This window comes from Coregonus lavaretus, assembly GCF_964263955.1.
Source record: "Coregonus lavaretus genome assembly, chromosome: 2".
Taxonomy (NCBI): Eukaryota; Metazoa; Chordata; class Actinopteri; order Salmoniformes; family Salmonidae; genus Coregonus; species Coregonus lavaretus.
The window spans coordinates 71,783,111-71,808,238 of NC_139989.1; the positions used below are offsets into that span (position 1 = coordinate 71,783,111).

A 25,128-nucleotide genomic window follows, 5' to 3' on the forward strand; every position below is an offset into this window, starting at 1 on the left:
CAATTTCCTTAAGAGCATGTGGGTGATTGTTTGTGGTGTGATTTCCTTTACGGTCCATTGAGCTATTTAAAACAGTATTATAATCCCCCACCATAATAATATTGTCTTGAATTGCTTGCAGGCTTGATAATTTATTATATATATTGTCAAAGAATTGTGGATCATCATTATTTGGTCCGAAAAGGTTAATGAGCGATATCTGTTTATGGTCCAATAACATATTTAAAATAATCCATCTATCTTGCGTATCTATTTGGACAATTTGCACATTCGGATCGAAATTACTATTAATTAATATCATCACCCCTTTTGAATTTCTTTACCCATGGGAGAAGTATATTCCCCCCCCCCCCCCCCCCCCCCCCCACCATTCTTTTTTCCACGCTACTTCATCTCGAATTGTTGAATGAGTTTCCTGTATACAATAGATATTATATTCCTTCTCTTTGAGCCATGTAAATATTGTTCTTCTTTTGTTATTATCAGCTAAGCCATTACAATTATAACTGGCTATACTTATTTCACCATACACCATAATGAGATACAAGTTTCAAGTCTATTTATCATTATATATGTTTGTAAATTTACCAATAAAAAATAGCGTAATGATTGAGTGTCCATATAGCTGTACCGTGATATTTGCATTGCTACGGAGTAACCCTTCAATTGTTCTCCACTAATTCCCCCGCTAAAGCCCCTCCCCATCCCAAGTTGAGCCGTCATCCCAGTGATCAGCATCCCACCCAAGTCCCTCCGGATCCCTAAGGCCCCGAGAGGCCAGGACCCATCCATCGAAAACAGCACACAGTGCCACCCACAAAACAGAAGCAGATTTACCGCCAAAAGCATTTCCAATGCTTTCACCTCTATATATATATCTATATAACATTTTTTTTTTATTATGCATATCCTATTTTCCATCATTATCAATTAATATGTGTAATAATGTCGGCAGTTCACGCATAGGATTCTAACATATAACCCGGATTGCCATTGTATTACATTTAATTCATTGACAAGCAATTATTATCCTAGCAAATAATTCCTGTGGTCCATCCGATACCCACCCCCCCCCCCCCCTCCCCCCCCAACATCCCCACCCCCCCACAACAGATGCCAGACAAGCACACACGCACATACTCACATACTCCAACACACTCAACCCCCCTCCTCCACAATCCACCATAAAATCAGATACTCAATGGCTGTTATATCCCAGAGCCCAACTCGAGAAATAACTTGATTTACGAGTGTACATACAGTTAAAGCTGATTGAGAAAGCATGCAGATTGAGCAGAAATTGATAACAATGTGAGATTTGATTAATCTACTTAATCTATATCAAGTCCTAGGTGATGGAGATCAGATCCACCCTCTTCACCTGAAACACAAACACTCTGATCCCCTGTTGTAACCATTTTCCCAAGCATCTCCATGCGGTCAGACCTTTGATTATTTTGTGCCACCAGGGCCACAATGATAAACCCCCTCTCTGATTGTCATAGTGTGACCCCCTCCCCATGGGTTACTGCAGCCAGTGTTGCCAGCACTGCCACTACCTGGGTGGGCGTACCCCACCGGAATCCCCACCGGCTAGGTAAAAGGTCGTCAAGGTTCTCATTAGCAGCTTTGAGAATTTCCTTGTATATTATGCTCTCCCATCAGGGGGCTCTGGCTTTGTAGGACCAACCCTGCCAGGCAGGCTCAGAATCTTGAGGGGGCGGTGCTGCTCAAGTAGGTCTCTGACCGCATTTATTTCTCTGTTTAGGCTGCATATTCACAGCAGGTCCATAAAAGAGATGGGAACTTCTCTTTGGTGTATGGGTCACTCAGGTGGGTGTCCAGGTTATAGGGTTAGGGATCTTTCCATCATGATAGGACAATGAATAATTAGATTAGATGTATACTATATTTAAAAATGTATGTCCCTCATCTACACAAAATTGAAAGCTCTCTCTCTCACTACCCCTGTTCATAGACCCCCGGTCGGCTCTGGGATATGCAACCATTTCCCCTCTCACTCACTTAACGCCGTACCTTTTCAAACACAAAAATGCACACCACATGGTTGACTGCGGAAGAAATGGGCCGAGCGCGCAAACGCACCCACATCCACATCTGCCGCAAGGGGGAAAGGACGCCAGAGAGAACACAGGACCAACCACAACAACCATCCGCCAAAACAACAACCTCCCGCCAAAAAAGCCATGTTCTAATTATTTGTATATAAAGATGTATTATTCTGCTTGTTATATCGTTTTATCATTTTATAAAATACTATACTTACTATAAATGTTATTTAATATTACAATCCCTATCATTGCTAGTATCAGGTGCTCCAATATTTGACTCCTCTATTACAACTTTTAGAATAGCCATGGAGTAGTCTTTGTGTCTCTGAACATTTGGTTGTCAATATATAATCTATCCACCACTAGTGCAACACGTTTCCCTTTTAATCTGTTTTCCTTGAAGATTGGATACAGAACTTTGCGCCTTTCTACAATCTCCCTCGGGAACTGATCATTCATGCCTATTTTCGTGCCAGCAAGTCTTTTTCCTAGGCTTTTCACCATAGCTTTATCCTTAAAAAAAAGCAAATTTGGCAACGATTGGGCGCTCATATTTCTGTCCTCTTTTTCCGAAACGATGTACATGTTCGAGTTGGATTTTATCGACAGCCTCGAGTGGGATTTGTAGCGCTGTATGCAGGAAGTCCTTCATAATATTCTCTGTTATTTCTCCCTCCTTTTCCTGAATACCCGTAAGTACTAGATTTTCCCTCATCGATCTAGTTTGGATGTCTAGTAAGGCTTCTCTCAGAAGGTTGTTCTCCTTTTTTAGTTCACTAATGTCCATTTCCATCTTAGAGACTGTCACTTTTAATTCTTTGGTTTCTTTCTCCATTACCAAAGCTTTTTCGTCACTCATTTGAAGACTCGCTTTCAACTCTTTTACGTCTTTACTGACCAATTCTAGTATGCCCAATTTGTCATTTATCGACTTCAACAGGTCGCTTTCCACACTTACCATACCCAGTGGTGAAAAGCATATATCATCTGTATCAGTCGATGAGTCGCATTTCCTTTTGGGGATCGGCTCTCCACGCTTGTCTTCAGTCATGTTTGGGTGTTGCGTGTTGTTGTAATATTTGTCGATATATTTCTCTAGCCTTATGATCTGTTTTGTGTTATTATCCAGATTGAATTATATTAACTGCGAATATATGAAATGTTAATATTTAGTCTAACTTACTGATTTTGAATATTATGTTTTTATCTTGAGGTGTTTTGTACCGATTTCTATTCAATACGCCATCTTGTCTACGCGTGCCTTGCTCTTTGTGGTTTTAGACTGGGTTTCTATATAAGCACTTTGTGACAACTGCTGATGTAAAAAATGTCTTCTGGGAATACATATGAAGCAGACCAGGCCAGGGTTTGGGGTTTGAGAAGTCAATGAGAGGTAAAAATGACTTCCTTAGTTAATTTTGCAAATGTTCTGTCTTATGAAGTTTAACAAATTGACACATTTTCATGTTAGTCAAAAACAACTTTATATCGAAGGAGTGCCTTTGATTTGACGGCCTGCACATGTGTAGTCAGGGTAGTGGGTTCGATCCCCGGGACCACCCATACACAAAAATGTATGCACACATGACTGTAAGTCGCTTTGGATAAAAGCGTCTGCTAAATGGCATATTATTATTATTATTATAGTTCGGCACAAGACGACCATTAGACCCAATGACGTATTTCTGAGCATTAGCTTCAAATCAAATCAAATTGTATTTCTCACATGCGCTGAATACAACAGTGGTACATTTTACCGTGAAATGCTTACTTACGAGCCCTTTCCCAACAATGCAGAGTTAAAAAGTCACAAAAATTCACTAAATAAAAAAAGGAAATAGTAACATAATAAAATAACAATAATGAGGCTATAAGGAGTACCAGTACTGAGTCAATGTGCAGGGGTACCAGGTAGTTGAGGTAATTGAGGTAATATATATATGTAGGTAGGGGTGAAAGTGACTAGGCAATCAGGATAGAGATTACATCTCCTCATCCAGGGAGTGCACACACACACACACACACACACACACTCACACACACACACACACACACACACACACACACACACACACACACACACACACACACACACACACACACACACAGGGAGGGAATGTTGTGTTTGTTTAATATTGTTTCAGGACTATGAAAATGGAAAAAAGGATTAGCCTATGGATTATGAAAACAACAAAAATAAATGGGAAAATGGGAGAGGAGAAATGACTAGAGACAGTGTCGTTTAACTCACTGGCCATGACCCATGAGTTCTTCTTACCTTTGTTCAGTAGAAAAGTCTCCCTCTATAAACACTATAGGACGATTCATAGACCGGTCACTCTTCATGGACACACGGCTGGGTACAGGGGAGGCTGGTCTCTCCTGCTTGATTGGGCTTCAACACAACAGAGACAAACATTACGTCTCTCATCAACTCTGAGCTCAGATGGGGAAACATAAGAAGAGTTTCATTCCAAAACGCTATATATCAATTTTCAGAAATGTTTGTAAAGTGGCTTTTGTTGTTTAAAGAAACTATGAAAGAGATTGGAGACATGCATTTGTTTAAAATCTATCCCTTAACGGTTTCATTTCAGAGAGACAAATAATCATGTTTTTTGCAAAATGCTATATATCTGCCTCACTCTCAGAGAAATAAGTAGTACTGCTAGGTTTTACACAGTCAAATGTGACCGACCGGCTCGATTCTGACTTATATAGCAACATTTGAAATTGTGTTTTTTACATTGGATAAAAGTAGAGACTCAGCTTGAAAAAGGTATATCATACACTATCGTTGAGGAACAATGGGAAAGTAATTCTGCTTTGAAAGATGATAAACTTGTAACCTCACTTTTGAGAAAATGGCCTTTGAATGTTTTGGTTCACCTACTGGAGAGCTCTTCTTTATCTACAGTGGTGTTACTTTGGCAGATAATGTCACCCATCTAAATAAATAGTATATATATATAGTTAACTAAATGCATGGTGTTTTTGGTTTATGTCAGTTTCATTGTTTGTTATGCTATAAATTGTTATTTTATGGTTGTAAGTGGTCAAATGAACTAGAAAATGTCATATTTTGAAATTCTGAGTAATTACTACTTTAGTAAGGATACACTTTATTCAGTACTACTGCAGTTGCTTAATAATTCCAATAGACAGCAGCATAAAACCAAAAATGACATTTCAGAATATTCCTTTAGTTTTCTCCCTGGATACACCACCACTGCCCCTCACAGGAAAACTCCTGCACACGCTTTTCACTGTCCCTTTCCACACTGCTAACGCAAGAGGAACGACTGAAAAAGCATTTAACACATTACTGTGAAGTAATATAATGATGATTATTATTAGCTGTTTTGAAATTATACTTGATTACTATAACGATTATCAATAAGCCTGAACATTAATTTAGTCACCTCTGGTCGAGAAAAACTTATTTTCCTAGTACATTCATTGTCAGATTCATCAACCAGCAGCAAGCACTCTGCCTTCTAGCACAAGCGAGGGGCATGTTGAGGTACATTTGCTAACCACAAGGGTTGTATGATGTAATTAATTGGCGGGCTGGAAGACGCACTCTTGTCTTATCTATTCCGAGGTTGTTTATTCCCAATATCAGATATTAAGATACTTTTTTATAATGCATGTATACTAGGGTTGAGGTTAGCGCATCTGACTAGTGATTATTTACCCAGGGTTCAACACCTGCTATAGTCACTATTTAATTGCTCTTCTAAAAGCAACACAGGCCTAATACGAGATATATAGCTAACTAAAGTAATGAGTGACAGTCTTAGTTAATCACGGGACATATAGTCTTTGGTTGCATGCTATTTTATGTTAATCATATTGTTGCTTGTAGCCTATAACTGATGCTTTGTGGTCTTATGCTGCCATCTATTGGAACTATTTATTAATTAAAAGTTATTAATTCACATACAGCCTTGCAATAATAAATATAATAAAATAACTCATGGGTTAAGGCTAAAATAGGTTATACGTAGGGTTAAAGTTTCTGTATAGCACTTTGTGACATCTGCTGATGTAAAAAGGGCTTTATAAATACATTTGATTGATTGTTGGGTTTAGGGTTTTTAAGGCAAAAAACTGTTTATGGCACTCTTGCTCCTCCTTGTGGCCGTATGTGGGTACTACATACCTCATTCACAACACCTGCTAGGCTCATAATCTGAGGTAGCAACTGCGTCAGATCTACAAATCCATTAGCTAGACCACCCGATTAGAGAACAATCACCCCATTATATCCATTTGGTTTGCAACTCAGTGAACCTGTGTAGCATTCACTCAATTCGATGCCTACAAACAAAGATTTCGATGCATTTCAAATTACCCAGCAGCCATATAGAAACAACAAATCTTCAAAAAAAAGTGTATTTCTTAATTAAAAAATGTCTTCTGGCTGTTTAAATCGGCCATATCTTGAAAAAGAGGACAGGGGCATGCGTTTTTTTTTAAAACTTTTGATGGCTATCAAATCTTGTTAATAATAAGTTACCTGAGGTAAACCTACAGGGTTAACGCTTGCCAAGTAGCCGTAACCTTGTTAATAATAAGTTACCTGAGGTAAACCTACAGGGTTAACACAGGCAGGTCTCATTGATAACAATAGTGAAGCTGGCATTTTGACTCAGAACAATGGGCTGGGAATAGAACGTTCTGAAGGTGAGTTGGTGTCACAGAGCTCAATAGAACTAATAGGAGCTGGTAGGGTGAAAAATGCCCAAACATAAGGCCTGTTCTTTCGCGATTACTTCATAAGTAGGGACATAAGGTAATATTATGAAACTGGGCTCCATGGCGGATGCAATGAACTAGTTTTTATCAAGATAAAAAGTATTAAAAATGTCATGGAGCCCAGTTGAGGCGCCCCGAAAATTATATTCAAAAGTTCGGTCCTTGGACACAGAGGGGTTAAACACTAAAGTTACCGTCCATCTAGTGAAGAGAGGAGAACCGGACAGAAGGAGCGTAGGCCAGCATCCGTCAATGAGAGAGGGAGAAGCCCTCCACAGTATTTAACAGGTGGAAAAAACAACCAGGGAGCTCCATTGGTCCACAAGAAATGCAGGCAGCCAGTGCTGATGTAGTGGTAGCTATGATCACTAGGAGGCTGCTGGTAGAGTAGCTAGCTTAGCTAGCTGTACCGACTAGCTTGGCTAGCTAGCAGGTCATTCTTCTGTCCCTCGTCTCGAGGATGATGTCAAATACGGTGAACCACAAAATTAAACAAGGATAGCGAGTGAAAAGGATCTGGCTACACTCATACTGTCCCTGAACAAAAAGCAAATTGAACAATAAACTCCGGCATCTCAACACTGAAACGAACTCCGTCATTATTCCCCAAGATCACCTTAGCCCTAACTGGACAATATCCTGGCGCCACACCGGACGTGGACGCGGACAGTTCCAGAACGTGGACATGAGCAGTGCAACACAACAAACTAAACCAAGTCTTTACAGTGGGTTACATTAGTAATATATATATATATATATATATATATATATATATATATATATATATATATATATATATATATATATATATATATATATATATATATATATATATATATATATAACAAACATTCAAAGTTATTTTATAACAATATTTTGAGATCTGGGCCCATTTCCAAAAAGCGTCTCAGAGTAGAAAATGTGTCGTATAAGTGCTGAGAATTAAGACATTTTACTCTTATGGGTATAAATTAAAGCTATGCATGAAGTCTCTAGTCCCACCTAGTCGGCAGATATTTAGGACACCTCATGAGCTGTCCTAACCAGTTAAGAGTTAACAGCAGGTGTCTTGATAATACTATAGAATAATGCAGCGAGTCAGTGGTTCCTGTGCAACATGTAATTGCTTTGGAGTAGTTAAAAATTATATTTTTATATTTCTATATGATCAATCCATAAATAATATAGACCTACATGCAACAGTATGTCTTGTGCTTTTGGCAATGATTTATGTATAATAATTATATACAAGTGACAACATGTATGTCTGCATAGCATTTTGTCTTCATTTTGGCAGATTAACTCATGCTTATTTCTGAAGATTAACTCAGGTTTTCGCCCAGTGTCTAAGGAGTTGGAGCTGTGGCAGGAGTTGGACCTATGGCAGAAAGGTGACTGGTTCGAATCCCGGGCCGGGCGCTGGAAAGAACATATGGGCTTGATCTGACCTGGAGGGCTACTGGGTTCACTTTTATTGGTTCCATACAGTTGAAGTCGGAAGTTTACATACACTTAGGTTGGAATCATTAAAACTCATTTTTCAACCTCTCCACAAATTCCTTGTTAACAACCTATATTTTTGGCAAGTCGGTAAGGACATCTACTTTGTGCATGACACAATCATTTTTCCAACAGTTGTTTACAGACAGATTATTTCACTTATCATTCACTGTATCTCAATTCCAGTGGGTCAGAAGTTTTTATACACTAAGTTGACTGTGCCTTTAAACAGCTTGGAAAATTCCAGAAAATTATGTCATGGCTTCAGAAGCTTCTGATATTCTAATTGACATCATTTGAGTCAATTGGAGGTGTACCTGTGAATGTATTTCAAGGCCTACCTTCAAACTCAGTGCCTCTTTGCTTGACATCATGGGAAAATCCAAAGAAATCAGCCAAGACCTCAGAAAAAAATGGTAGACCTCCACAAGTCTGGCTCATCCTTGGGAGCAATTTCCAAAACACCTGAAGGTACCACGTTCATCTGTACAATCAATAGTATGCAAGTATAAACACCATGGGACCACGCAGCCGTCATACCGCTCAGGAAGGAGACGTGTTCTGTGTCTGAGAGATGAACGTACTTTGGTGTGAAAAGTGCAATTCAATCCCAGAACAACAGCAACGGACCTTGTAAAGATGCTGGAGGAAACAGGTACAAAAGTATCTATATCCACAGTGAAACGAGTCCTATATCGACATAACCTGAAATGCCGCTCAGAAAGGAAGAAGCCACTGCTCCAAAACCGCCATAAAAAAGCCAGACTATGGTTTGCAACTGCACATGGGGACAAAGATCGTACTTTTTGGAGAAATGTCCTCTGGTCTGATGAAACAAAAATAGAATTGATTGTCCATAATGACCATCGTTATGTTTGGAGGAAAAAGGGGGTTGCTTGCAAACCGAAGAACACCATCCCAACCGTGAAGCACGGGGGTGGCAGCATCATGCTGTGGGGGTGCTTTGCTGCAGGAGGGACTGGTGCACTTCAGAAAATAGATGGCATCATGAGGAAGGAATATAATGTGGATATATTGAAGCAACATCTCAAGGCATCAGTCAGGAAGTTAAAGCTTGGTCGCAAATGGGTCTTCCAAATGGACAATGGCCCCAAGCATTCTTCCAAAGTTGTGGCAAAATGGCTTAAGGACAACAAAGTCAAGGTATTGGAGTGGCCATCACAAAGCCCTGACCTCAATCCTATAAAAAATGTGTGGGCAGAACTGAAAAAGCGTGTGCGAACAAGGAGGTCTACAAACCTGACTCAGTTACACCAGCTCTGTCAGGAGGAATTGGCCAAAATTCACCCAACTTATTGTGGGAAGCTTGTGGAAGGCTACCCAAAACATTTGACCCAAGTTCAACAATTTAAAGGCAATGCTACCAAATACTAATTGAGTGTATGTACACTTCTGACCCACTGGGAATGTGATAAAATAAATAAAAGCTGAAATAAATCATTCTCTCTACTATTATTCTGACATTTCACATTCTTAAAATAAAGTGGTGATCCTAACTGACCTAAGACAGGGAATTCTTACTAGGATTAAATGTCAGGAATTGTGAAAAACTGAGTTTAATTGTATTTGGCTAAGGTGTATGTAAACTTCCGACTTCAACTGTATATTAAGGAAGTGATAGAAGCCTTTTTGGTTCTATAAGGAACCTTATTTTCTAAGTGTATAATAAACACATTTTTATTTAGATTATTTAGTTACCTACATCATGTTTTTTCAAGTTATCCCTTTGGAGCGCAACATCACGTTGTTAAAAAATAATCCTAAATTGGGCATGGCTATAAATTGGGCAATTGAAGGCATCTAGGGCGAAAAATGTGTTCGATGAAAATTAACATTGTATGCAACGTTGTAGGCAACATTATTGACAAGGGACCCTGATGCCTACGATGCCAAAGCTATTTAGAGTTGTTAAACGGGTGTGAAGAGTGTTTTGGTATAATGGTAATATTGTCAAAATTCCACTTGTAACAAACATCAGAATTGGTTAAAAAAATATGCATTCCATTATATTAGGCAATAATGAAGAGTAGGCAAAGTGTTCGTGTCTTGTGAAAATTCATTCATCTTAAGATAGCTATTTATTTTGCAAATAAACATAATAAATTCTTCATAAAATTGTCATCTCACCTCTTAGCTTTGGTGTCATGTTCCCCAGAGAGACTCATTGTAGAGGCAGGGCCCCACTCCTCTCTCTCCCCAGAGAGACTCATTTTAGAGGCAGGGCCCCCCTCCTCTCTCTCCCCAGAGAGTCGCATTGTAGAGGCAGGGCCCCCGTCCTCTCTCTCCCCAGAGAGACTCATTTTAGAGGCAGGGCCCCCCTCCTCTCTCTCCCCAGAGAGACTCATTTTAGAGGCAGGGACCCCCTCCTATCTCTCTCCAGAGAGACGCATTTTAGAGGCAGGGCCCCCCTCCTCTCTCTCCGCAGAGAGACTCATTTTAGACCACTGACCCCTAAACCGAGATGCAGCATGTTGGTTGTGGTTACCACAGTAACTAAACAGAGATGCAGCATGTTGGTTGTGGTTACCACAGTAACTAAACAGAGATGCAGCATGTTGGTTGTGGTTACCACAGTAACTAAACAGAGATGCAGCATGTTGGTTGTGGTTACCACAGTAACTAAACAGAGATGTAGCATGTTGGTTGTGGTTACCACAGTAACTAAACAGAGATGCAGCATGTTGGTTGTGGTTACCACAGTAACTAAACAGAGATGCAGCATGTTGGTTGTGGTTACCACAGTAACTAAACAGAGATGCAGCATGTTAGTTGTGGTTACCACAGTAACAACTCATTCTAGAATGTCCATTGTTCTCTTTTACTTTACTTTCTTTTTACTTTTCTCTTTTTTTTAGTTGAAATTTGAAAATGAATTTTCCCACACAGCAGGAAATGTATTCAAGGTTTAAAAAGGCTTCTAAAGTTTATAATTTCCACTTCAAAATGTCAGACTTATTTTGCTATAATGAAACATGTATCAACCCCTACAAAAAATGTCCATTAATTATAATCCACATACTACTTTATGCCCTCTAAGCTCATCACTAAGCTAAGGATCCTGGGACTAAACACCTCCCTCTGCAACTGGATCCTGGACTTCCTGACGGGCCGCCCCCAGGTGGTAAGGGTAGGTAACAACACATCTGCCACACTGATCCTCAACACGGGTTCCCCTCAGGGGTGCGTGCTCAGTCCCCTCCTGTACTCTCTGTTCACCCATGACTGCATGGCCAGGCACGACTCCAACACCACTATTAAGTTTGCCGACGACACAACAGTGGTAGGCCTGATCACCGACAACGATGAGACAGCCTATAGGGAGGAGGTCAGAGATCTGGCCGTGTGGTGCCAGGACAACAACCTCTCCCTCAACGTGACCAAGACAAAGGAGATGATTGTGGACTACAGGAAAAAAAAGAGGACTGAGCACGCCCCCATTCTCATCGACGGGGCTGTAGTGGAATAGGTTGAGAGCTTCAAGTTCCTTGGTGTCCACATCACCAATGAACTATCATGGTCCAAACACACCAAGACAGTCGTGAAGAGGGCACGACAAAGCCTATTCCCCCTCAGGAGACTAAAAAGATTTGGCATGGGTCCTCAGATCCTCAAAAAATTCTACAGCTGCACCATCGAGAGCATCCTGACTGGTTGCATCACCGCCTGGTATGGCAACTGCTTGGCCTCTGACCGCAAGGCACTACAGAGGGTAGTGCGTACGGCCCAGTACATCACTGGGGCAAAGCTTCCTGCCATCCAGGACCTCTATACCAGGCGGTGTCAGAGGAAGGCCCTCAAAATTGTCAAAGACTCCAGCCACCCTAGTCATAGACTGTTCTCTCTGCTACCGCACGGCAAGCGGTACCGGAGTGCCAAGTCTAGTTCCAAAAGACTTCTCAACAGCTTCTACCCCCAAGCCATAAGACTCCTGAACAGCTAATCATGGCTACCCGGACTATTTGCACTGCCCCCCCCACCCCATCCTTTTTACGCTGCTGCTACTCTGTTAAGTATTTATGCATAGTCACTTTAACTCTACCCACATGTACATATTACCTCAACTACCTCAACTAGCCGGTGCCCCCGCACATTGACTCTGCAACGGTACCCCCCTGTATATATAGCCTCCCTACTGTCACTTTATTTTACTTCTGCTCTTTTTTTCTCAACACTTTTTTTGTTGTTGTTTTATTCTTACTTTTTTTGTTTAAAATAAATGCACTGTTGGTTAAGGGCTGTAAGTAAGCATTTCACTGTAATGTCTGCACCTGTTGTATTCGGCGCATGTGACCAATAAAATTTGATTTGATTTGATTTGAATTCACATTTCCTGTTGCTGCAGGATTATTTTCCTGCTGAGAGAAACTGGGTCAAATTAAGATATGGCATCTGTAAGTGCATTCATCTTACGATAGCTAGGTGAGACAACCACATATTACAGTCATATATACAGGATACAAACATTTTATTCTAGCTGAACAATGGAAATGTAATGTTTTGCAAACAACAACAACAACAAAAATGCATACACATTTAAAATCTATGAATTACAAATCTGAGAAAAGTAATATTAGCAATAAATTATATATTTTTTAAAACACAAATGTGATTTTTTGGGGGAAATAGCGTTTTGGAAATAAACATAATAAATTCTTCATATAATTGTTATCTCACCTCTTAGCTTTGGTGTCATGTTCCCCAGAGAGACACATTTTAGAGGCAGGGCCCCCCTCCTCTCTCTCTCCAGAGAGACTCATTGTAGAGGCAGGGCCCCCCAACTCTCTCTCCCCAGAGAGACTCATTTTAGAGGCATGGCCCCCCTCCTCTCTCTCTCCAGAGAGACTCATTTTAGAGCACTGACCCCTAAACAGAGATGCAGCATGTTGGTTGTGGTTAACACAGTGACAACTCATTCTAGAATGTCAATTGTTCTCTTTTACTCATGATCTCTTAGAAATAAAACATTTACTAACAGACACATGCAAATAGTCGGGTGATTTAATTGTATCACAGGAACATTGTTACGTTCCTCAACAAGAAATAAAACATTGTCTCTCAAACAGAAGAAGGAACTAACAAAGAGTCACTAACAACAACCAAAACGAAACAGGTGGTTTTAGGAGGGGTTCTGAAAGACACTCATGGGGGTGTCCACTAGTGATGGGAAACAGAGGCTTTCTGAACGCTTTGGGGCTTTGACCAAATTGTGCCGAAAATGCCATTGATAGATTTGAGTGCTAATAAAGAACATTTAGTTAGAATGTGGGGTTCGCTTTTTGCCTCCAGGTTCACTATGTTTTCAAAAATGATGCATATGTGACTTTCAACGTGGCACCGTCATAGGATGCTACCTTTCCAACAAGTCAGTTCGTCAAATTCCTGCCCTGCTAGAGCTGCATGTTTGTTGATTTATGTAATGGCATATATTTTAATGCTTTATGTAATGTATTTTATCTATTGAAATATTTATAGTTTAAAATTTAGTTTCATGGTCATTTATTATGTTTTCCAGAATCTCCAACCAAACTCTGAGATCAGTCTCAGTCAGATTTGAGTACTAATAAAAATAACATTTAGTTAGTTATGTTTTCAAAAATGATGCATATGTGGTATTATTTAGGATACTAAAGACAGAATATTATCATAGGCTACACTAAATAAAACACATTATTTAAACAACAATGGGAAATCCCAATCCCCGTCCCTACCTGCTGAGCTCCCATTCAGGGGCTACAAACTGGAAGACATCAAACTAAATGTATAAATAAGGTGTCCAGTAGAGGTCAGTGTTTGAAAGAGACTTTGCATCTAAAAAAAAAGCACCAGGGAGAAATCAGTGAGATCTCTCGCATTTTGTGAGGCCGGTTGGACGTACTGCCAAATTCTCTAAAACGACGTTGGAGGCAGCTTATGGTAGAGAAATGAACATTCAATTCTCTGGCAACAGCTCTGGTGGACATTCCTGCAGTCAGCATGCCAATGGCACGCTCCCTCAAAACCTGAGACATCTGTGGCATTGTGTTGTGTGACAAAACTGCACATTTTCGAGTGGCCTTTTATTGTCCCCAGCACAAGGTGTACCTGTGCAATTATCATGCTGTTTAATCAGCTTCTTGATATTCCACCCCTGTCAGGTGGAAGGATTATCTTGGCAACTGAGAAATGCTCACTAACAGGGATGTTAACAAATTTGTGCACAACATTGGAGAGAAATAAGCTTTTTGTGCGAATGGAACATTTCTGGAATCTTTTATTTCAGCTCATGAAACATGGGACCAACACTTTACATGTTGCGTTTATATTTTTGTTCAGTATAGATAAAAACACAAAGCTTCCAGCAGTATTACATAGTATTGTTACTTTGATACAAGCATTGATACGTGGTCCTCTGTAGCTCAGCTGGTAGAGCACGGTGCTTGTAACGCCAGGGTAGTGGGTTCGATCCCCGGGACCACCCATACACAAAAATGTATGCACGCATGACTGTAAGTCGCTTTGGATAAAAGCGTCTGCTAAATATCATATTATTATACGTTGTGTCAAATCAGTAGAGATTTTGAAAACTGCAACGGTGCATCGTAGCTCCGGTATTAATCAACCAATCCCTAGTGTCCACTGAATGTTGACTAGCAACAAGAAAGTGGTACCTAAAGGACACCCAACATGAGTGCCCATTGAAGTGGCTCCAGACGAGGACATCTGAAATAAAACTTACAATATGGAGTAAAAAAACAAGTGGAGCAAACCAAACCAAACCAGACCAGACCAGACCACACCAAACCCTGGGAGATACAAGACAGAAAGACTTTGTTCATCAACTTAAAGAAGCAGAGCTACAAAGAGGTGCCAGTCTTCTAACATCTCTAAGGCCAACCAGAACACTGGACCAGCTGCTCTTCAATATCACATAACAGATGGAACCCTTCTGACTAAAGAGATGACGAGCCAGCACAGGCATAAGCATACTGTCTATTGAGGTGGCGCCAAGAGGTGCGGCCAACGTGCTAACGTCCAACCTCAAAATATAAATGGAAAAACCAAAGCCTGTAACAACATGTAGTTGTGACTGATATTTTTCACCTCATCTCCCTGTTACTGTTTGTTTAGGTAGTTATAGACAGTGCAGCAACACAAGGCCACATTCCTCTCAGCCCTTCCACTCTCTCAGGCTAATGTGTATTTATTAAAAGTAGACTATTTCTTTCAATCTGTTATTTTCTAAACGTATCTGAGAATGTAGACAGAAGGACTAAAACGGGCATGATAAATCTGAGGGGAAATCATTGATCCATTCAGAAAGTATTTTTGCAACAAGTAGGAGATTTATATTATGTAAAGTAGGCTAGGTTATAATATATAATAGTGGTTTGTTAGTGATATGCAGATGGAGGTCTATACCTCAGCTATAGCCTACATACAGTGGGGAAAAAAAGTATTTAGTCAGCCACCAATTGTGCAAGTTCTCCCACTTAAAAAGATGAGAGAGGCCTGTAATTTTCATCATAGGTACACATCAACTATGACAGACAAATCGAGGAAAAAAAATCCAGAAAATCCCATTGTAGGATTTTTAATGAATTTATTTGCAAATTATGGTGGAAAATAAGTATTTGGTCACCTACAAACAAGCAAGATTTCTGGCTCTCACAGACCTGTAACTTCTTCTTTCAGAGGCTCCTCTGTCCTCCACTCGTTACCTGTATTAATGGCACCTGTTTGAACTTGTTATCAGTATAAAATACACCTGTCCACAACCTCAAACAGTCACACTCCAAACTTCACAATGGCCAAGACCAAAGAGCTGTCAAAGGACACCAAAAACAAAATTGTAGACCTGCACCAGGCTGGGAAGACTGAATCTGCAATAGGTAAGCAGCTTGGTTTGAAGAAATCAACTGTGGGAGCAATTATTAGGAAATGGAAGACATACAAGACCACTGATAATCTCCCTCGATCTGGGGCTCCACGCAAGATCTCACCCCGTGGGGTCAAAATGATCACAAGAACGGTGAGCAAAAATCCCAGAACCACACGGGGGGACCTAGTGAATGACCTGCAGAGAGCTGTGACCAAAGTAACAAAGCCAACCATCAGTAACACACTACGCCGCCAGGGACTCAAATCCTGCAGTGCGAGACGTGTCCCCCTGCTTAAGTCAGTACATGTCCAGGCCCGTCTGAAGTGCATTTGGATGATCCAGAAGAGGATTGGGAGAATGTCATATGGTCAGATGAAACCAAAATAGAACTTTTTGGTAAAAACTCAACTCGTCATGTTTGGAGGACAAAGAATGCTGAGTTGCATCCAAAGAACACCATACCTACTGTGAAGCATGGGGTTGGAAACATCATGCTTTGGGGCTGTTTTTCTGCAAAGGGACCAGGACGACTGATCCGTGTAAAGGAAAGAATTAATGGGGCCATGTATCGTGAGATTTTGAGTGAAACCCTCCTTCCATCAGCAAGGGCATTGAAGATGAAACGTGGCTGGGTCTTTCAGCATGACAATGATCCCAAACACACCGCCCGGGCAACGAAGGAGTGGCTTCGTAAGAAGCATTTCAAGGTCCTGGAGTGGCCTAGCCAGTCTCCAGATCTCAACCCCATAGAAAATCTTTGGAGGGAGTTGAAAGTCTGTGTTGCCCAGCGACAGCCCCAAAACATCACTGCTCTAGAGGAGATCTGCATGGAGGAATGGGCCAAAATACCAGCAACAGTGTGTGAAAACCTTGTGAAGACTTACAGAAAACGTTTGACCTGTGTCATTGCCAACAAAGGGTATATAACAAAGTATTGAGAAACTTTTGTTATTGACCAAATACTTATTTTCCACCATCATATGCCAATAAATTCATTAAAAATCCTACAATGTGATTTTCTGGATTTTTTTTCCTCATTTTGTCTGTCATAGTTGACGTGTACCTATGATGAAAATTACAGGCCTCTCTCATCTTTTTAAGTGGGAGAACTTGCACAATTGGTGGCTGACTAAATACTTTTTTTCCCCACTGTATCCTAGATGACCAGCCTAAACCTGTTCAGATCAGTTCACATTGGCTATCAGTAGCAGGACTGATCACCTACAAATCGGTTTTCAGTCCAAATAACAGGGCATGTAGCCTAGGCCAAATATTTTCAAAACATTTCCTAAAGAGACCATCTGGGCCCGGTTTCCCTAAAGCACCTGAAGGCTAAGTTAATCGTTAGAACCTTTGTAGGAGTATTGTTAAATCTCCAAGCTGTTTCCAAAACCATTATTTCTTTATTTTTACTATTTTCTACATTGTAGAATAAGAGTGAAGACATAAAAATTATGAATTATGAATATGGAATCATGTAGTAACCCAAAAAGTGTTAAACAAATCGAAATATATGTTGTATTTGAGATTCTTTAAATAGCCACCCTTTGCCTAGATGACAGCTTTGCACACTCTTGGCAATCTCTCAACCAGCTTCATGAGGTAGTCACCTGGAATGCATTTCAATTAACAGGTGTGCCTTCTTTTAATATGCCATTTAGCAGACGTTTTTATCCAAAGCGACTTACAGTCATGTGTGCATAAATGTTAACGTATGGGTGGTCCCGGGGATCGAACCCACTACCCTGGCATTACAAGCGCCATGCTCTACCAATTGAGCTAGAGAGGACCACATTTGTCATTTGTTCTTAAACGGATGAGGATGTCATTTGTTCTTAAAAGTTAATTTGTGGAATTTCTTTCCTTCTTAATGCGTTTGAGCCAATCAGTGCTAGAGGCGTCACTACAGACCCTGGTTCTATTCCAGGCTGTATCACAACCGGCTGTGATTGGGAGTCCCATAGGGCTGCGCACAATTGCCCCAGCGTCGTCCGGGGTAGGCCGTCATTGTAAATAAGAACTTGTTCTTAACTGACTTGTCTACTTAAATAAAGGTTAAATTAAAAAAGGTTGAGTCTCTAGATTCCCTTGCTGCTCTGGATAAATAATGAAATGATTGTCATAGTGATTTAAACTGGGACTGGTTATCTCCAAACTCTGAGACCATGTCATTTGTTACATTTCACCCAATTGATAAAGGCAGCTAGAAGGCTGAACCCAGAAGACAACTCTAAATCAACACTTACTGATATTATCCTCAAATCCTTTCACTCATATTATAATGTATCTTTGTTCAACGGATGTCGGGAAGCCTATGATATCAATAGTGTAGCAAACAGCGGGTAGGGTGGTAAACCCAGGTCACTGGCGAAAAAGTCAAACACCCTACGCATCGCAGTAATGGGAATTGTAACTTGACTCACACTGTCCCCTACAAAAGTCCCGTGCTTCGACTACTCAGACCCCTCACACATCCGGACCATAAATTCTGATGGCCTCACAGACACCATACTACTTCTGACACCAATGTAGCGAACAGCGGGGCAGGGAAGCGAACCCAGGTTGCATGTGTAAAAGGCAAACAACCAACGCATCACGCCACTGGCGCCAATTGGGTTACTTGGTTGGAATTGTGACGTGGCTCATTTAGCGAGGATCACTACACTATAGTGGAACTATGATACAATTACAGTTATCATATGAAATGTTAAATGTAGAACTATAATATATGAATATATTGAATTTGATTTGCCCACATTCAGTTAGCTCCATTTTGTATGATTAAACTGACACGTACCTGTCTCAGTTGAAGTCGACTGTTAGGTCTGAGTGTTTTACTTCCATTCACTGTACTAAAATTACACCAGACATTACATTTCTCTACCACTTTATAATAATCCATGGAAAGATTCTCACCTTGTAGCCTGAATTCACAACCAGAACATGTCAAGTCATTGAGATATCTACTGTTCTGCTGAGAGAGCACCTTCCTGATGACTAGCGCTCTGTATATTCTAATGGGTGAAGTCTGATCTGGAATGTGAAGCTAACTGAAATCTAGATAAGCTTTGAAAAAACAGTATATCTAGCTTGCATCATAGTCCACCCCTCAGGCTACATACAGGTTTCAGCATGAGGCAGACATCAACAGCCGAGTTGTAGGCTACTACCTGGGTCGTATTCATTAGTTTACACCGCAGCCAACAGTTTTAAAATGTTGCAATAAACATTTTTTTTTTGTCATTTAGCAGACACTCTCATCCAGAACAACTTACAGTTAGTGAGTGCTTACATTATTATTCATACTGCCCCCCCATGGGAATCGAACCCACAACCCTGGCATTGCAAACACCATTCTCTACCAACTGAGCTACATCCCTGCCAGCAATTCCCTCCCTTACCCTGGGCCAATTGTGCACCACCCCATGGGTCTCCCGGTCGCAGCCGGCTACGACTTTACTTTCTTTTTACTTTTCTCTTTTTTAAATTTTAACTCTTCCGAGTCGGCGAACGCTTCGGCGCGTTCAAATCGCGGGCCGGCTTTAGGACCGCGCAGCATCCAAACCAAGTGACGCAGAGGGCTGCCGTCGATTTCATGCAGAAATGGAGACCCGAAGCTACGTTTTGAGTGTTTGTTTCATGTAAATACACCAACTAAAACCAAAGTTATGATAATTTCAATTCCATGAAAAAAGTGCGTCAAAATATGCGCTCTTTTATGAGCGCTTTGCATTTATTATAATAACTTTGTCGTCTTTTGTGATAAAAAGGAACGGAAAAAAACGTGTGCTTGTGCTAACCCGGTTCTTCAGGATGCACACGAGTATATAAACATTCATTCCCATGACAACTAGCCATTGCGAAAGAACGAACGAGAGGAATTAGTTCAGTTCATGAGTAGTTTTGGAGAGTTTTTCACGAGTTAGTAGCACCAGCCATGTTCCTGTGGCCATTGCCAATGTTGCAGAGGCCAAAGACAAAGCCACAGCAGGCCGCAGGGTTTGTCAACGCTGTAAACAAGTTGACAAGAAGAGGTTTGTCACACCATGGAAGTGCAAGGCCTGTGATGTGGCTCTCTGTGTCATTGTGGACAGGAACTGTTTTGAAGAGTGGCACAAATAGGGTAAAGGCCAGTGGCTATACCTACTTTTTTTGTAAATAGTTGTGTATTGCTTGTATATATCTCAAGAATACTTTTATATGTTCATATTTGCACTTTGTGGTTCAATTTGAAGCTTTTTTTTTCATTTTGGACAGAAACTGTTTTGAGGAGTGGCACAAAAAGGTTTAGGGTTAGAATAGAAGAAAAACGCCAGTGGTTATACCTACTTTTTATTGTAAATAGTTATTTATTGCTTGTATATATCACCAAAATACTTTTATATGTTCATATTTGCACCTTGTGGTTCAATTTGAAGCTTTTTAAATGCTTGGTTCACCATGTTTGAGGGTTTTACAATAAAAAAACCATCTTTTTTCTAAACGGACTTTGTGTTTTCTGTGTGTGTTTGGGTCCAGTGTGTTGAAATAGTATGTCAAAGTGAAAAACTTACTAACAGATCATATAGGTGAGGTTGTGCTGAAAAAAAAGATACCCAACATTGGTCTGGTAAACATTTCTTTATGTAGTATATCAGGGCAAAATTGAAGGTACCCAAAAACGGCCAAAAAAGCTCCAGACTCCGAAGAGTTAAATTTGAAAAGGAATTTTCCCACACAGCAGGAAATGCATACTTGTAATGTATTCAAGGTTTAAAAAGGCTTCTAAAGTTTATAATTTCCACTTCAACATTTCAGACTTATTTTGCTATAATGAAAAATGTATCAACCCCTACAAAAAATGTCCATTAATTATAATCCACATAATAATTCACATTTCCTGTTGCTGCAGGATTATTTTCCTGCTGAGAGAAACTGGGTGAAATGAAGACATGGCATCTGTAAGTGCATTCATCTTACGATAGCTAGGTGAGACAACCAAATATCACAGTCATATATTCAGGATACAAACGTTTTATTCTAGCTGAACATTGGAAATGTAGTGTTTTGCAAACAACAACCAAAAAAATTCATACACATTTAAAATCTATGAATTAAAAATCTGAGAAAAGTAATATTAGCAATAAATTATATTTTAAAAAAACACATGTGATTTTTTTGGGGAAATAGCGTTTTGGATATAAACATAATAAATTATTCATAAAATTGTCATCTCAGCTCTTAGCTTTGGTGTCATGTTCCCCAGAGAGACGCATTTTAGAGGCAGGGCCCCCCTCCACTCTCTCCCCAGAGAGACTCCTTTTAGAGGCAGGGCCCCCCTCCTCTCTCTCCCCAGAGAGACTCATTTTAGAGGCAGGGCCCCCCTTCTCTCTCTCCCCAGAGAGACTCATTTTAGAGGCAGGGCCCCCCTCCTCTCTCTCCCCAGAGAGACTCATTTTAGAGGCAGGGACCCCCTCCTCTCTCTCCCCAGAGAGACTCATTTTAGAGCACTGACCCCTAAACAGAGATGCAGAATGTTGGTTGTGGTGAACATAGTGACAACTCATTCTAGAATGTCAATTATTCTCTTTTATTCATGATCTCTTAGAAATAAAACATTTACTAACAGACATATCCAAACAGTCGGGTGATTTAATTTAATCACCTGAACATTGTTACGTTCCTCAACAGTAAATAAAACACTGTCTCTCAAACAGAAGAAGGAACTAACAAAGAGTCACTAACAACAACCAAAACGAAACAGGTGGTTTTAGGAGGGGTTCTGAAAGACACTCATGGGGGTGTCCACTAGTGGTGGGAAACAGAGGCTTTCTGAACGCTTTGGGGCTTTCAACACATTTTGCAGAAAACGCAATGGATAGATTTGAGGACTAATAAACAACATTTAGTTAGTTATGTTTTCAAAAACGATACATCTGTGGTATTATTTAGGATACTAAATACAGAAGATTATCATACGTTACACTAAATAAAACAAATTATTTAAACAACAATGGGAAATCCCAATCCCCGTCCCTACCTGCTGAGCTCCCATTCAGGGGCTACAAAATGGAAGACATCAAACTAAATGTATAAATAAGGTGTCCAGTAGAGGTCAGTGTTTGAAAGAAACTTTACATGTAAAAAAAAAAAAGCACTGGCACCAGGGAGAAATCAGCGAGATCTCTCGCATTTTGTGAGGCCGGTTGGACGTACTGCCAAATTCTCTAAAACGACGTTGGAGGCAGCTTATGGTAGAGAAATGAACATTCAATTCTCTGGCAACAGCTCTGGTGGACATTCCTGCAGTCAGCATGCCAATGGCACGCTCCCTCAAAACCTGAGCCATCTGTGGCATTGTGTTGTGTGAGAAAACTGCACATTTTCGAGTGGCCTTTTATTGTCCCCAGCACAAGGTGTACCTGTGCAATGATCATGCTGTTTAATCAGCTTCTTGATATTCCACCCCTGTCAGGTGGATGGATTATCTTGGCAACGGATAAATGCTCACTAACAGGGATGTTAACAAATGTGTGCACAAAATTTGAGAGAAATAAGCTTTTTGTGCGAATGGAACATTTCTGGAATCTTTTATTTCAGCTCATGAAACATGAGACCAACACTTTACATGTTGCGTTTATATTTTTGTTCTGTATAGATAAAGACACAAAGCTTCCAGCAGAGGTCAGTGCTCTTCTGACACCTGTCAGATGGTAGTGTGATGTCCGAAGCTTCGACAGTCATCATCACGTAGTATTGTTACTTTGATACAAGCATTGATACGTTGTGTCGAATCAGTAGTGCTTTGAAAACTGCACCGGCGCATCGTAGCTCCGGTATTAATCGTCCAATCCCTAGTGTCCACTGAATGTTGACTAGCAACAAGAAAGTGGAACCTAAAAGACTCCCACCATGAGTGCCCATTGAAGTGGCTCCAGACGAGGACATCTGAAATAAAAACCCTCCAACTTACAATATGGAGTAAAAAAACAAGTGGAACAAACCAGACCAAACCAGACCAAACCAGACCAAACCAAACCAAACCAGACCAGACCAAACCAGACCACACCAAACCAGACCAAACCAGACCATACCAGACCAAACCAGACCAAACCAAACCAAACCCGACCAAACCAGACCAAACCAGACCAAACCAGACCAAACCAAACCAAACCACACCACACCAGACCAAACCAAACCAGACCAAATCAGATCAAACCAGACCAAACCAGACCAAACCAAACCAGACCAAACCAAACCAGACCAGACCAGACCAAACCAAACCAGACCAAACCAGGCCAAACCAGACCAAACCAGACCAAACCAGACCAAACCAGACCAGACCAAACCAAACCAAACCAAACCAAACCAGACCAAACCAGACCACACCACACCAAACCAGACCAAATCAGATCAAACCAGACCAAACCAAACCAAACCAAACCAAAACACACCACACCAGACCACACCAAACCAGACCAAATCAGATCAAACCAGACCAAACCAGACCAAACCAAACCACACCAGACCAAACCAAACCAAACCAGACCAGACCAAACCAAACCAGACCAAACCAGGCCAAACCAGACCAAACCAGACCAAACCACACCAGACCAAACCAAACCAAACCAAACCAGACCAAACCAAACCAAACCAGACCAGACCAGACCAAACCAAACCAAACCAGACCAAACCAAACCAAACCAGACCAGACCAGACCAAACCAAACCAAACCAAACCAGACCAAACCAGACCAAACCAGACCAAACCAGACCAAACCAAACCAAACCCGACCAAACCAGACCAAACCAGACCACACCAAACCAAACCAGACCAAACCAAACCAAACCCAACCAAACCAAACCCTGGGAGATACAAGACAGAAAGACTTTGTTCATCAACTTAAAGAAGCAGAGCTACAAAGAGGTGCCAGTCTTCTAACATCTCTAAGGCCAACCAGAACACTGGGCCAGCTGCTCTTCAATATCACATAACAGATGGAACCCTTCTGACTAAAGAGATGACAAGCCAGCACAGGCATAAGCATACTGTCTATTGAGGTGGCGCCAAGAGGTGCGGCCAACGTGCTAACGTCCAACCTCAAAATATAAATGGAAATACCAAAGCCTGTAACAACACGTAGTCGTGACTGATATCTTTCACCTCATCTCCCTGTTACTGTTTGTTTAGGTAGTTATAGACAGTGCAGCAACACAAGGCCACATTCCTCTCAGCCCTTCCACTCTCTCAGGCTAATGTGTATTTATTAAAAGTAGACTATTTCTTTCAATCTGTTATTTTCTAAACTTATCTGAGAATGTAGACAGAAGGGCTAAAACGGGCATAATTGATCTGAGGGGAAATCATTGATACATTCAGAAAGTATTTTTTCAACAAGTAGGAGATTTATATTATGTAAAGTAGGCTAGGTTATAATATATAATAGCGGTTTGTTAGTGATATGCCGATGGAGGTCTATACCTCAGCTATAGCCTACATATCCTAGATGACCAGCCTAAACCTGTTCAGATCAGTTCCCATAACGTTACAGGCCTACCAGTAGCAGGACAGAGCATGTAGCCTAGGCACGAGCAATATGTGTATGTGTTATTTCATAGTTTTGATGTCTTCACTATTATTCTACAATGTAGAAAACTGTAAAAATAAAGAAAAATCCTGGAATGAGTAGGTGTGTCCAAACTTTTGACTGGTACTGTACTTCGGATGTAGCCTACATATCCTAGATCACCAGCCTAAACCTGTTCAAATCAGTTCACATTGGCTATCAGTAGCAGGATTGATCACCTACAAATCGGTTTCCAGTCTAAATAACAGGGCATGTAGCCTAGGCCAAATATTTTCACAACATTTCCTAAAGAGACCACCTGGGCCCGGTTTCCCTAAAGCACCTGAAGGCTAAGTTAATCGTTAGAACCT

At 40.7% G+C, this 25,128-nt stretch overlaps 2 protein-coding genes across 2 annotated transcripts in view; one reads left to right on the forward strand and one right to left on the reverse strand.

Annotated features, from left to right (window-relative positions):
* The window catches only part of LOC311140296 (NACHT, LRR and PYD domains-containing protein 3-like), a 633,219-nt gene that overhangs the window by 86,688 nt on the left and 521,403 nt on the right, over window positions 1-25,128 (forward strand). The window lies entirely within an intron of this gene.
* LOC311150682 (NACHT, LRR and PYD domains-containing protein 3-like) overlaps window positions 1-25,128 on the reverse strand; it is a 47,453-nt gene that overhangs the window by 20,044 nt on the left and 2,281 nt on the right. Inside the window, exons 2-3 of the mRNA XM_084188186.1 lie at window positions 13,029-13,217; window positions 4,351-4,467 (exon numbers count right to left, since the gene is read on the reverse strand). Of these exons, the coding sequence (XP_084044312.1) occupies window positions 4,351-4,467; window positions 13,029-13,201 (290 nt within the window). The 5' untranslated portion in view covers window positions 13,202-13,217. The remainder of the gene's footprint in view (window positions 1-4,350; window positions 4,468-13,028; window positions 13,218-25,128) is intronic.